Source organism: Phalacrocorax aristotelis, chromosome 1 (genome assembly GCF_949628215.1).
Source record: "Phalacrocorax aristotelis chromosome 1, bGulAri2.1, whole genome shotgun sequence".
In the NCBI taxonomy this organism is placed as follows: Eukaryota; Metazoa; Chordata; class Aves; order Suliformes; family Phalacrocoracidae; genus Phalacrocorax; species Phalacrocorax aristotelis.
In genome coordinates this window covers 204,050,570-204,065,523 of record NC_134276.1, presented here as the reverse complement: position 1 = coordinate 204,065,523, position 14,954 = coordinate 204,050,570, and the positions used below count along the sequence as shown (strand labels likewise).

The window sequence follows — 14,954 nt, the reverse complement described above, 5'->3', positions numbered from 1 at the left end:
ATGTATTCCTGAACTTGAGTGCTTTTTATGAAATGATTAAATTCATAAGAGGACAAATGTAATGCTATTGAATTCAGCTCAATGCTTTTAAGTAATACAGAATTTTATACTGGACTTCCTAAAAAGAAAAACACCTTAAATGAATGGCATACCTTTGCCCTTCATTTTGTGTCTTGTTGTAGAGTTTGGTTTGTTTTGGTTTTTTATTTCAGTATCTTTTTCTTGCCTTGTAATATTTGGTCACTTTAATTTTTAGGGCTCAGCTCCAGAGATTGACCCTACTGACAGTTCAAACTTCGGATGGGAAACGAAAATCAAGGCATGGATGGATCGTTATGAAGAAGCAAATAATAACCAGTACAGTGAGGGTGTCCAGAGGGAGGCACAAAAAATAGCTCTGAGATTAGGCAATGGAAATGACAAAAAAGAAGTCAGCACCAGCAATCTGATTTTCAAACCTCCAGTTGAGGTAATGAGCTGTGCCACGGTGTGTTATTGCATGCCAAATATAGATAGCCAAAAAGAGGGACTTCACGTTCATTTTCTGTATCTTGTCTCACCAGGTCTAAGTGTCAGAGTTTTAACAGCTTTTCCAGAATTCGTGATTGATTTCAATATATCCAGTATAATCTCTGATTATATTTGCACTTGCACATAAGTTCTCATAGAAATAACTAAGGTGGAGCCTTAGCCTGAACCTTGGATTGTCCTTAGACTGTGTTTTGTGGTGGGCATAGCGCAGTAAACTTCGCTGATACTGTTTCTCTGCTCTACGAGGAATATCAGGAGTGGTTAGAGTAGACAGAAGCATTGAAGTAGGAATATTTTTTTTTTTTCCTGCTTTGGGTATCAACATGTTAATTGTCCACATTTTTTTTTAATATACGGTAAGTCTGGTATTCAGATAGAATAGGATTTCATTTATCAGTTCATGAAGAATTCTTTTGATGGTAGGTGATTATTCTGATACTGATTTCTTTTTTACTTTTGTGATCCTGTAATTTCTACTTCATGCAGAAATTGTGCAATGTCTCTTTCTGTCCTTAACATCAGTTACTTATCAGCTTAAAATTAGAGCCATATAACAGACCTTAGTATTTTGTAGCAGAAATCTTGAGGAGTGGTTACTGTAGCAGATTAATGGAAGCATCTTTGCTTCTTTTCCTCAAAGACCATCATGGCATATGGGGCACCCTCCTTAGAGGAATATCCCTGCTTACAGAGCCTTTTGCCTACATAGAGGCTACTTCCTTTTTGATTGGCGATGGCAGTTATGAGAGGTGTGAGTTCACTAATTGTCAGGGTATGTATTGGTTTTTAATTAAAAGCCATCCTTGCATCTAAAGATACGGAAATAAGAAATTTTGAAACTCTCAGGATTCTTATTTTTTATGTCATTATTTTCCTGTTCTGTTTTTCCTTGAATGAATCATGAATGTCCTTTTATGTTTGCATGTTTTTTTTCTTTGAAGGAATTGAAGCCTTTTGAAAGTGTTAGGCAAAATAATGTAGCAATTTGTCCTAATAGTGGTGAGAATTAAGAGCACTAAGGGGTATAGTACTTGAATTGTGAGAACATGAATATGTTGGTTTTCAGCCACATACTGGAGAAGTAGGTCTAAAGCATTCCTTGATTCTAAATTCAGAACTAGTTGCATTGGTAGGGGAACGGGACAGTTAAGATCAAATCAGTCTGGAGGTTTAATTACAAAAAGGAGGGTTTCCTTAGTTCCTATAGACTTGTTTAGTAGTTGTGAAAAGTATAATCTGCGGTTAATAGTAAAGGAAAAATGGTAGAAGATGATACTTCATAAATTAACTTCTGTCTTTATAGAGTTACGTGCAAAAAAACAAGAAAATTTTAAAAGCTGCCAAAGACTTGCCTCCTGATGCACTGATTATTGAATACAGAGGAAAGTTCATGCTGAGAGAACAATTTGAAGCTAATGGATATTTCTTTAAAAGGTTTGTTTATTCCAAATGTTTTAATAAGGTAACTTTTAAAATGCTCTTTTGCCAAACTCTTGCCTCAAGTACAAGTTACCAGCAGTGCCTTGCATTTTACTGTTGTATGATTAAAAATAACTGCAGCTGGAATCTGTTCTCTCCCTTCTTTTCCGGATATCCTTACATATCCGCTCAGGAGTCGGTGTCCGCTTTCTTTGTTCTTCCCTGGTTACAGGATTCCTGCATCCTCAGTTAGGTAGTTGTGCACCTTTAACCAGAGACTGGCAGGTTCTACCATACCAAAATAATTCGGAAGGTAATGACAAAGACAGTCTCTTTTGTGAGAGAATTAGATTTTTACGTCTATCAGGCCAGGAATGGAATTGGACACAGGTCAGCTTGGAACCTTTTGACTGCCAGAATTCTCTAGTTGGTTAAGTTACTGAGCAATGCGTGACTGCGTCCTTCCTGTGGAAGACTTTTCAGTGTTGCCATTAACTGCCCAGCCACACCTACTTGGGAAATTGCAAGAGGCCTCTTTGAGGAGAGAGAACACAGAACTTTTGCTAAGTAAAGATGGAAGGACTCCCTGCCACTCGTAATAGCAGAACTTAAAGCATGTCTTGGCAAAGTATTCAGATGCCCCCTTTCTTCAGGAGAGTTGGGTGCTAGTGATAATGCAGGTGTTAGGCAGAGATGCAGAGATGTTATTTTATTTTATTGTTTTTCTGTGAGGCACCTGAATTTCTACTCAAGTTTCATAAGAAAGATGAGGAATCTTAACCTTTTGTCTTCTATGTCTAGTGCTTGCTCCGTTAGTGTTCCTCCCTTTAGATCCTATGCAGAGCAGCTACATGCAGGGCTGTAACTCAGAGTTTTGGTGTTCTGAGGATACATTTGGAGAACATACCAGCAAGAATCACGAGCTTAAATAAAAATGTGTCATTCTCAGATTAATCCAGAAATTTAGTGTGTCGTGCCAAACATCATGTTACAAAGCTAACTAATGTGAAAAATAGGTGATATTTAGCATCTTTAAAAATTACAAAACTCTGGTTTCCTTGTATGTCTTTCAGGCCATACCCATTTGTTTTGTTTTATTCCAAATTCCATGGGCTAGAAATGTGTGTTGATGCAAGGACTTTCGGAAATGAAGCTCGATTCATCAGGCGTTCATGTACGCCAAATGCAGAGGTGAGCATCTACATAAAGTTAAATTTTATTTACTTAGACGTCTCCTTCTCCTTGAGTTTCCTAGCTGGCAATTTGAGCAATCTCTACCATTTTTTGTACAGGTACTTAAAAAACACAATACCAATAAAAAAACCACCACAAACCCAAAGTAATGCATGCTATTATAATGTTCTCCTCAATATAGGTGAGGCATGTAATTGAAGATGGAACAATTCATCTTTATATTTACTCCATCCATAACATTCCAAAGGGAGCAGAGATTACTATAGCATTTGATTTTGATTATGGAAATTGGTAAGTATTTCAGCATACTCTTCTAAAATATATCTAATGCTTATTGAGTTGCATTGCGATTCAGAATGGCTTTGGTTTTTATATCACTGACTTTCTTGCGTGCTTTAATAACATAGGCCTCCTTAAGCATTGTATTTACAATGAACAGTGTGTGTGCGTGGGCAGGGTTTCTTTATTTTTATTACTGCATATCTGTTGCTAATTTCAGCAATGTTGCAGTTACTTGTAAATTATGTGGAAAAGATAGAAATGTAGATGAACATGAATAAAGATGTACTATGAAATTTTATTGTATATAGGCATCCCATAGTGTGGGGAGAGTAGAGGGAAGAAAATCTAGAACTATTTGGTAACACTTTGTTTACTTTGGAGTGCCTCTTTAGTATAACTTCAGGAAGACAGTGTCTGTTGAATTTAGTTATAAATCATGTTTGTTTATTGTGTGATTCAGAAAGTTCAAGTACACTGAATGTTCAGTGCCTTAGATTCTATATAACCTATTACACGTTTTCTGGACTATAACTGCTGCTCCTTTGATGAACTGGGGAAAGGTCTAATAAACTGTTGCCGTTACCATTGTTTTATCATCATTAGCATCATTTTGAAATGGTAAAGGAACTAATTGGTTAAGTTCCACTCACGTATGTAGGAACTGTTATTCAAACACCTCTTTGAAATCTGATGACAAAATAAGGCATTTGAGTGATACCACCTACTAACCATTTCCCTTGGCTAGTAGGAAATATTCCTGGGTATAGGTACATTGTGCAGGAACATCTAGGCCAATACTGACCTTGGAAACAGAAGCATCGAAGAGCCTGTTTCTGTATGTGCACTTGGTTGTGTCCAGAAGTAGTCCCAACTGTTTCAGGTTTTGCTACACCAAGGTAATATGATTTTCTTTGGTCTACTCATAAGTCAGCTTGGGTGCAGTGCTGTGCAGACATGCCATCATTAGTTCTGGATCCAAACTAGCTATGGCCATAGAGTACTGCTTCTATTAATTAACTTTGATTCAGACTAACTCAAGATACCTTGCACTGTTAAATGTTATAGACATACTCCTACATCCCTCACATGAAGACGACCTGAGAAACTGCCTGGTTGATAGTTTTTTTGGGGGGGTGTTGTTATTTCAAAAGTATGTAGTAGTTGTGTTTAGTACCTGCAGCTGACAGCCTGCGCAAGTCGAATGTGTTTGAATAACAGTTCTTATTTATCAAGCGGAGCTTAAAATTGTGCAAAGTGACTCCAAGTTTTTTTGTGTGCTTATTCTGTAAATTGTCTGCTATCTTTGTGTAAAGCAAGACCTCTACTTCCATGCGTCTGTTTATTTAATGTGATAGTTGTATTTCCCCCCAGGATATACTCAGGTTTTAGATGTCTTCCGTCTTTTAACCAAATTCTGTTAACCAGTAGATGAGATTTTTGAATTGTAGCAATATTGTATATCTTGGTGAAGACATGAGTCAACTGCTCTTAATATGGTTGGTTTACATCATAGCGGATGTTTAATGTGAAATGTATCAGCTTGTGTGATATAGTATTGAAAAGTCTCATTGCTGTACAGCCTAATCAAAATACGTCATCTTGCGTTTAATTACTTTTAGTAAATACAAAGTGGATTGTGCTTGCCTCAAAGAAAATCCTGAATGTCCAGTTCTCAGACGTTCTGAGCCTACAGAAAACATCAATACTGGATATGAAACCAGAAGGAAAAAGGGAAAGAAAGAAAAAGATGCTTCAAGAGAAAAGGAGACCCAGAATCAGAATATCACTTTGGACTGTGAAGGAGCAGCCACCAAAATGAAAATCACAGATAATAAGCAGAGGAAGCTCTCTCCCCTCAGGCTGTCGATTTCTAATAATCAGGTATTGACACAAAGATCATCAGAAAGAAAAGCTGTTATACACTCCTTTTGTAGTTACTAAAGGAATTATAACAAGTCACTGGAAAGGGGTATGAAGACTTATCAAGAATCATGATAAGCTGTTTAGAATTTTTTTTTAATACTAATTTCAGTTTTCCATAATCATAGAATAGTTTGGGTTGGAAGGGACCTCTAAAGGTCACCTAGTCCACCCCTCCCTGCAGTGAGTAGGGACACCTTCAACTAGATCAGGTTGCTTGGAGCCCCGTCCAACCTGACCGTGAATGTTCCCAGGGATAGGGCATCTGCCACCTCTCTGGGTAACCTGTGCCAGTGTTTCACCACCTCCATTATAAAAAAAGTCTGTCTTATCTAGTCTAAATCTACCCTCTTCTGGTTTAAAACCATTGCCCCATGTCCTGTTGCTACAGGCCCTACTAAAAAGTTTGTCCCATAATATTTGATTGTATTCAAAGGTATGTTGGTTCCCATACCAGTTTTAACTATACATTTTTCCTCTGAATTTCTTTGTGGATCTCTGATGTGAAAGCCTCATGTCATGCTTTCATGAGCTTCCAGTCCATCTTGAAGTGTCTTTTGGTTAGTTGCATATGTTACTCAGGAGCGTAGTTTTCTAAACATAGCAGTAAGTATCCCTGCTCCTATTACAAGCAAAATTGCAATTGAGAACATTAAATTTGGCTGCAGTTCTGTGTAGAAGATTAAATAGAGTTTGGGAGTTGGGAGGAAGAAGGTGTGCTTTGAAGCTAAATACTGGATAATAGGTGGATAGTATGGTAAAGCTACCTGATAATATACCATGGTAATAAATTTTAAATTAGTCTTTCATTTAGTATGTCAGTTTGAAAGAACTAGCGGGAGAGATCCATGAGATCAATTATTAACTTAGTTTTGCAGAGGAGCTATTAAAGATAAATATTTAACATGGGAAGATTGTTACTTTCATAACTTATCTATTCTTTTTGGGAGTGGTGGTGGTGGTGGTTTGTTGTTGTTTTTTTTTTCTTATATGATGGTTTTGGATGGTAACTTAGGGGCAGAGAGAAAGGAGTTATTCTGGGAGGGAGCCATTTCCAAGTTCTTAATTTTTAACATCATTTAGGAGTGAAAGTACTAAGCTGAAATGAGCATATTTACCCCCAGTTTTCGTAAGATGGTCAGGTTGTTCTGGGGTTTTAAATGATAGCTAAAAATACTAGCTATAAAAGCTTAAAAATGTTTGGAAGTCCAGAAGGCATGGCATGTGGCTGTTAGAAATTATGACCTTTATAGGCAACATCTAAACTTTCTCACCCTAAGTAATTTTTTTTGTTTTGTTTTTAACAAGTGATAACTGGTATTTGGAATCTTTTCCTAAGCTTTTAACATAACACACAGTGCTTATATAGAACAGTTACAGGAGAACACGCATTGTTTTTCAAAACAAAACTTAAAACAGTAAGAATTGTGAAAAGAATGAAGTTGTTAGAATGTATATCTAAACGTAGAAGGCAGTCAATTAATAGCTTTTTTCCTGGGGTGAAATATATAGTGCTAAAATGAATAAAGCGTATGGGAAAAGGTAAATGTAATTTTAAGAAAAAAGTAAAAAACAAAACCAACTTTGGTCCTTTCTGTAAAAGTAAAATCGCATATAGGACTAGTGAACAATTAACTCTTCAAAGTTAGTGTTTCGTAGGCTGTGGTGTTTTGGTGGTGTGGGTTGGTGGTTGGGGTTTTTGGTTTGTTTTTGGGGTTTTTGGTTTGTTTGTTTGGTGTTCTGTTTAGGCAGAAAAAAAAGACTAGTATTAGTTAGCTAACTCTTGTGTTTCCTTATGCTATGGCACTGTCATGAGATTCGGTAATGAGATGTTTAAATGGAAAATGTGACTTTAGAATCTACTTCTGAGCTGAGAAGAACCTCTATGTAATCGTCGTTAACATCTCCTTTGACGCTCACTCTATTTCACTAAAACTAATGCTTTTTTTTTTTATGGGTGTGTACAGCTCCTAATTCTTTAACTGATTATAATGTGGCTAAATCAGTGGCCAGTGTTAGTGCCCAAAATTTTCCATTGGTTCAGAAGTTTAATTCTGATTTTTTTTTTGGTGGGTGGGGAGTGGGGATGGAACCCCAAAATTTCAGTAAGGTCAGTATGCTAAAGAAAAAAGATACAGGTATGTCTAAGCTCAGAATGGAAAAGATGTAGTCAGGCAATGATATTTACAGGTTTATACAAAGGTACAGGTGGATATTAGGTTTTTCTTTACATTTTTGTCGTGATTTATTGGCTTGGTTACTTTTGATGTAGTGATCTGAGGATTCTTAGTTCTGTGTAGCTTTTAGTTTTCCCTAGTTTGCAAGAGTAGTAGAGCTTCTGTAAAGCAGTCATTTCCATCTTTCAGGAGCCAGATTTTATTGATGATATAGAAGAAAAAACTCCCATTAGCAATGAAGTAGAAATGGAATCAGAGGAGCAGATTGCAGAAAGGAAAAGGAAGATGGTAAGTTGGGAAGCAAGTAGCTGCTTAAAGTTGTCACTAAGGCTTAGTGACACCTGCTCTTCCCATGCTAACTGCTGCCTTTTTGTAGGCTTGTAGAATCTGAGTGTATGTGAAGTCAGATCATTACATGACCTTCAATTTAAAATGCAAGGCTTGATATTTGAGCGCATTTCATCTGGCTTGATCATTGCTTTCTGACTAAAACCTGCTTCTATCTTCAAACCTATATAACTGTCTATTGCCTTTAAAAAAGACGTTATAGAAATAATCTAGATTTTATTTTCTCTGCTCTTGATTATTGCATGCTATTTGTAATGGCTATTTTATAGATAGTATGGGAGTCAGGACTTTTGCCTGACTGTTTTTTTGAGTTCCCAACTTAACAAAGCCTCAGAAATCCTAATTTTCAGAGGTTGGTAGAACGGTGTTATGAAAACTGGCATTTTAAAATAAGCTTTTCTTGTTACGTGTTCAGCACTTGAGATACTTGAAATTACTAGTGAAATCAAAATCCTGGCCAAGTTTTATAATGAAATACTAATATTTGGAACTTTCATTTTACTGTTTGTGCTCACAGAACTTCTGATAAGTAGAGTTTGAGGTGGACCAAAACTGTCTGCATCTGCCTGAACCTTAGAAAAATAAGGGGGGATGGGGTATATGTTCCTTTTGGTCAGTATTTCCTACAACTCCGTCAGCAAAATTGATGAGACTTGTGTTTATTAGACATCAGACAGCAAAATCTGCTCAAAGAAAATCTATATTTTAATATGAAACCTGAAGAATGACAGCATGAGCTCTGATATTAACATATAACAGCATCTTGTCATGCCTCTGAGGAATGACTCTCATCACTGGTGGATGTGTGGGTTTTGGTTTTGCTCCAGAGGATGTGCTGGGGTGTTTTTTGTGTGTGTGTGACTTTACATTTGTATTCTTACTAAAGCAAAGCTCTCTGTGAAACTAACTTACCACAGAGTTGCTGTAGTAGTTAAAGATGTGATTATTACTCTAGCTCCACAAGGATTGCAGATAACTGCAAGTTTACCTGTATTTTACCAAGCAAAGGCAGGTTCAGTGGCAAAACAGAATTGGGTTCCTCATTCACTCGTATGAGCAATATATTTGCGGCTATTCTTCCTTTGATATAAGCACATTGTTGCTATCAGTAGCACTGTTCAGCTGCAGGCATTTAGTAAAAAAAAAGTTTGTAACAGAAGTCCCCACATCTGCCACCTCTGTATTGTCCTTAAGCAGAGCTCTGTGTAGATGAAGAAATCTGCCTCTGTGCAGCACTAGGACCTGAATTACGGACAGACTAAAATTTAGCTACTCTGTGTGACTTATTGTTACCTTACTTTGAAATAGTGATGTTAGATTGTATGTTTTGATGTAGTTTGTGACACTCGGAAAATTGGGTCAGAGGATAATGGAGCTTTCTCTTGTTGTTTCATGCATATATTAGTATTTCATATCTTTCTGGTCATTAGTGTTTCATTGCTTTTTAAATACTGTACACGCAAATAAGCAGCTCAGAGCTATGTGTTCTTTTCATGCTTATAGGCCAGCGATCTACTAGCAAACCACTATTATTAGCAAATTCTTAAATCCAAAGCAGGACCCTCTTGTTTGTCAGGATTAATATGAATGCAAGCCTTTCTTCAGAAGTCAGTAATAATTGCAGTCATTGTAACATCTCCCTTTCCCCTGAGCTTTAGCCGAAATTGATCTGCGTGTCAACACGCAGTGAAGGTGTTCTGAAGTGCTTAAAATTATTTATGTATTTACATATGTGAAGGATTATGACTGAAACTTGATTATTATTAAATCCATCAGACGAGAGAAGAACGGAAAATGGAAGCTATACTGCAAGCTTTTGCCAGACTAGAAAAACGAGAAAAAAGACGAGAACAGGCTTTGGAAAGAATCAGCACAGCAAAAACTGAGGTTAAAGCAGAATGCAAGGAAGCACAGATTCTCAATGATGCTGAATTTATCCAGGTAGCTATATGGAACTTTGTCTTTTTTAAGGCTAGTTTTTTAACGTGGCATATTTTCTTGGTTTGGATGTCAAGCTGCACTTTAAGATGTATGAAATACTTTTTCCTCGGAACTCGAATATATTTGACCAAAATCCACATAGTTCTTTGACTTTGTATTATGTTAGCTCCTGATTTTTTTCTCAATAAAATATGTATAAAATTCGTTCATGAGGAATTTCGGTTAACAATTAGTTCATGCACATGTGCACACACACAGCCCAGCTGTAAAATTTGATCTTTCTTTGAAGTTCAGGATGGGAGGTGTTGACCAATGCTGACTTTAGCCACAGGAGTTGGTTTTCCTTAGGCACCCTCCATAACCAGTGTAGAACAACTTGCTGCTTTAGTGAGTTATTCAGGAACAGATCATATATAATCCTTTCTTTTAAAGGAAAGGAATTATTAAGGCATAGTTTGTTCTGAGTTCTTGCAGATGATACTTCGTTTCATAAACAATTTTTCTTTATCATTGCTGGGCGCTAGTATGCTTCTTACCTTGCAAATACTCCTGAAGATTCTCAGTTCAGGTTGTTCCCTGGATAGTATCTGTCAGAATGCTGACAAGTACCTTTGTGACAATGCTAACCACTTAGTAAACTAAAATTACAAAAACGATGTTGAACTGAAAGACATCATGATTTAAGCAGCTGATTTCTAGCTTAGGGATGAATGAAGGTGGTACTGCAGTTCTTGCACAAATCTGTGGTGATCTGACTAGTGACTGGTGTGTGTGCATACTCTGCCAATGGTGCGTCAGGTCCTTGGGAGAAAAATACAGGAAATGTTGTAGTTTGCCTTGAAGAAGGATAGAAACATTACCACTGAAGTATTTTAGTTCTGACAATAAAAATGAGATAGAGGCTTTTCAGACCTGTAAAGGAAGGGGGAACTGACATTTTGTTTTAAAAAGATACATAGCTTTACATGTGCATGGAATCCATTTACTAGACTTCTATTTTGTACCAGGAACCAGCAAAAGAAGAAACTGCCACCAAGCCTACCCCAGCCAAAGTTAATAGAGCTAAACAGCGAAAAAGCTTTTCACGAAGTAGAACTCACATTGGACAACAGCGTAGACGACACAGAACTGTCAGCATGTGCTCAGATATCCAGCCATCTTCTCCTGATGTGGAAGTAACTTCACAACATAATGAAACTGAGAATGCTGCACTGGTAGCTGAGCCTGAAACAGAAACTGTTGTTACAGAAATGGTTACGGAAACGGAAGCTCCAGCACTTAATAAATGCCCTACTAAATATCCTAAAACAAAGAAGGTATGCCTCCTTAAGGGATGGGGAGAAGAGGATAGACTGACTTTAACTGAGTTTTTAAAAATTAGACTGCTGCAAAAGTATGCAACCTATATAGAGATTTTTTAAAAATGTTGACTCATTTCTTTAAAAGTCACCATTACACAGCCACTCACTGTTAATAAATTAAGAGATTAAAAAAGGGATGTGTAACATCCATTGGTAGAAGTTATTCTGGGTTTTAAGAGACTTCCAAAATACATATCCAGAACAATTTTGGAACAAATGTTTTTTAAGGGGAGTGCTTTGTAAATGGATTGAAATAACATATATAACCAAAAAAAAGAACTAAAAGTTGCCTTTCCTTCCTTTGTTCATAATTTGCTTTAGAAGGTATTTTAATGGTAGCAAACAATATCTCAAAGGAAACTAATTTTCTAGTACTTCTGAGTTGTCTGTTCTGAAGTGAATAGATATAAACACTCGAAATTTATGTGCATGTTTGGAATGGAGATTCTTTACTCTTAAGAGCTTTGTTTTAAAATTCTTTTAATTGGACTGCATTGCAGAAAGCTTGAAGAAATGTCACAATATTTAAAGACACTTGAAAAAATCTTAAATCTGCAAGAGTGAATAAAGCGGTAAAACTTTCTGCTCTAAAATTCTACAGACTGTATTAAAAAGTGACCTTTTTTCAGTGCACTTTGCTTGTGAAAGTTTTATTTGGTGTGGAAGGGAGGGGGGAGGAAGTCATAGGCTGAAACTTCTTGTCAAATGAACAGTAGCAATTTCAAGATGGTTTTATCTTAAACCCCCAAAGATACTTGCATTTTGGAAAAAAATATATTACCTGAGTCATCCTGTTACACTGCTTATTGCATCAGTATTGAATTCTTGTCAGAGGGGAGATGCTAGAATCTTTCTTCCTTTTTTGCATGTTGCATAGCAAAAAAGAAGGGAAATATCCCAGAAGTCTGAATTCTACTGCACTTTTTTGCTGTTACATAGTATTAAGGATAAACGTCTGTGAAACGTCTGATTGCATTGTACCCAGTGTACCCTAAGTGAGGAGTAACATTAAAGTGAATTTTTAAAATTAATAAATATGAATAGGTTTATAAAAGATGAGCAACTTAAACATTATTATAATCTGTATTAAAGCCTTACTGTCATATTATTAATATTTAATGTGCTATTCTTGCATGTCCTTAACTTTGAACCATTGTAAAATTTAGGAGGATAGTGTCCCTGTTAGTAGGAACTGAAATCCACTGGCATGTTTTTCAAAAACACTGAACTAGCTAGGAAAGAATAACCTATTTTGACAAGTGTGCCGTAGTAAATGTGCTGTAATTTAATACAACTACAGCAGTGAAGAATGTCCAAGGTGTATGTCTGACATGTTGACCAAGGCACATTCCTGACAGTATGGAAATTGGATGAGGAGTTCACTTAACTTTGTTCTGTTAACATTATGCTATTTCCCTTTAGCTAAGGTGCTGAGACGCTCAGGCACAAGCTTAAATTTTTTCTTGGAATTCTGTTACTAAATTTGCATCAATAAGTATAGTTAATGTGGGCACTCGTATAGTACATTCAGTAAGAATGAAATGCTATTTTAATAAAAAACAAAACACCCCAACACCAAAACCCAAAACACGCAAAAATTTGGTATGTAGAGTGAATCTATACTGGTCTCTTCTGCTGTCCCCATTATTTGAGTAAAACTGTCCTCATTCTTGCCCTGTATATTCTTAAACTCGTAGCCTGGAAACTGGCTGTTTTCTGCTTTGTGTATCAGTTGACTAGGTAAATAACTGGACTGAAAAATTTCTAAAAGCCACTGATAAAAACACTAATTTTTTTTTCATTCTCTCTGTTCAGCACTTGGTCAGTGAATGGTTAAGTGAAAAGAGTGATAAAACAGGGAAGCCTACAGACAGTCTATCAGAAAGGCCTCTACGCATATCTACTGACCCTGAAGTTCTGGCTACTCAGCTGAATTCTTTACCAGGTCTCATTTACAGTCCACATGTATATTCAACTCCAAAGCACTATATTCGTTTTACTTCACCATTCCTTTCAGAGAAGAGGAGGAAAAAAGAACCTGTGGAAAACATTACTGGCTCTTGTAAGAAGGTAATGCTTCCCTTGATTATGGTTCCCCATCCCATATTGATTAAATGTACGTTTTTGCTGGCTAGCAGGAATTCAAGCAGAGAAAAGCTGTTTGACAAACCAATTCTGTCACATGTAACATGTTTTGGAACATTTATCATTAAAGCTGTTAAGTCACTGATTTGAGCTTGTTTTATTGCAGCGTTGGTTGAAGCAGGCTTTGGAAGAAGAAAATTCAACAATGATTGATAGATTTAACTCGCTGTCGCAAGAGAGGTCTAGAAGTCCAGCCATCAATGGTGAAAATAAAAGTCCTTTATTACTGAATGAGAACTGTTCCTTAACAGGTGAAGCTTTTACTAATACAGTACATAAGGGCTATGTCAAAATAGTTAAATGTGGAAGACTGTGGTTTCTAAAGTGACGAGTTAATGAAAATTCTAGAGGTATTTGCACTGTTTTCTGATACTTTCTTTGAAGGAAATGCTTAGTTGCATAGTGGTTGGAATATTTTCCCCCTTTAATATATAATTCATGCTAGATAAATAACCACCATATCTCATAGTCTTTTGTTGACACTAATGTGTTTTACCATGAACATTAAGAGGTTAGATTATAAATTCATTTTCCATGCTGTTTATATATTCAAAATTCATTTTAAATTCAGTGGGTCTGTGTTGCACACGGAAGAAGCAGTGTAATCTTTCAGACATAGTACAAAGTGGGAACTCGCTAAAAACCAAACACACACTTCTTTAAGGATATGGAGTATATCAGTATTACTGTGTATGGTCCTGAACTTGGAATTTCCACTTTTTAGCTAAACAGTCTCAAAAATGCATAGAGGTTGACTTTACCTTTTCTAGAAACCTAGATAGTGCTTCCCATCATCCTAGCGCACAAATTTCAGTTACTGATATATCTGTAGGTTGTCAAGAGTTTATTTTTCAGGAAGTTTTCAGGCTATGAAGAGTTCATCTTTCAGGGAGCCTGCCCTTATGAGATTTTTTTGTTAATCTTACTGATTTAATTTTTTTTTAAATGTGGAGTTCATCATTTCATTACATCAAGTACTTAAACAACTGTGATTACTATATCTAGACCTCTTCTAGCTTTTTTCTAATTTTAACACACAGATCTAACCACACCACTAAAAAAACGAAGACTGTATCAGCTGTTGGAGTCTGCATTCTCAGAAACCTCCACACCTACTCCTTCACCGTATGCCACGCCAACTCATACTGACACCACTGCTTCCGAGCCATCGTTGTTTGCTACTCCTCCTAGGGTAAAAACAGAAGATGAAGCTTGTAGAAATGGTTACAAACCCATATATTCGCCAGTTACTCCTGTAACTCCATGTATACATGGAAATACCATGCACTTTGAGGTGAGATTTATGATGAATTTTATTGTGTTCAGAAAACATGTTTTGACATTCTAGAGTAAGTCATTATTTGTACAAGGGGAAGTCTTACGTTTCTCTAGGCTAAAAAAGAAATTAACTTGCAATTTCTTCTTATTTGTTTAGAATATTTCCTCACCTGACAGTTCCCCAGAAGTAAAAAGGCGAGCTTACAGTCAAGAGGTAAGGATATTTGCTGAAAACTGCAGATGGTATCTTGATTGCACTTGTATGGCTGCCCTGTTCTTAGAAAATGTTTTTTGCTAGCCATTGCAAGTTTCCTGGAATGTAAACGGTGGCTTCCCTACAGGTTTCATTTGCTTATAA

General features: G+C 36.5%; 1 protein-coding gene across 6 annotated transcripts in view; it reads left to right on the top strand.

Annotated features, from left to right (window-relative positions):
• Window positions 1–14,954, top strand: part of KMT2E (lysine methyltransferase 2E (inactive)) — a 61,995-nt gene that overhangs the window by 36,186 nt on the left and 10,855 nt on the right. For 4 of the 6 annotated variants that reach the window (XM_075081397.1, XM_075081401.1, XM_075081396.1 and 1 more), the window contains 12 exons: window positions 257–469; window positions 1,835–1,965; window positions 3,024–3,141; window positions 3,326–3,435; window positions 5,046–5,307; window positions 7,713–7,811; window positions 9,648–9,812; window positions 10,820–11,128; window positions 12,989–13,243; window positions 13,425–13,569; window positions 14,359–14,612; window positions 14,754–14,810. In XM_075081397.1, coding sequence (XP_074937498.1) covers window positions 257–469; window positions 1,835–1,965; window positions 3,024–3,141; window positions 3,326–3,435; window positions 5,046–5,307; window positions 7,713–7,811; window positions 9,648–9,812; window positions 10,820–11,128; window positions 12,989–13,243; window positions 13,425–13,569; window positions 14,359–14,612; window positions 14,754–14,810 — 2,118 coding nt within the window. The remainder of the gene's footprint in view (window positions 1–256; window positions 470–1,834; window positions 1,966–3,023; window positions 3,142–3,325; window positions 3,436–5,045; window positions 5,308–7,712; window positions 7,812–9,647; window positions 9,813–10,819; window positions 11,129–12,988; window positions 13,244–13,424; window positions 13,570–14,358; window positions 14,613–14,753; window positions 14,811–14,954) is intronic. The other 2 variants (XM_075081399.1, XM_075081398.1) reach the window with 1 other exon arrangement.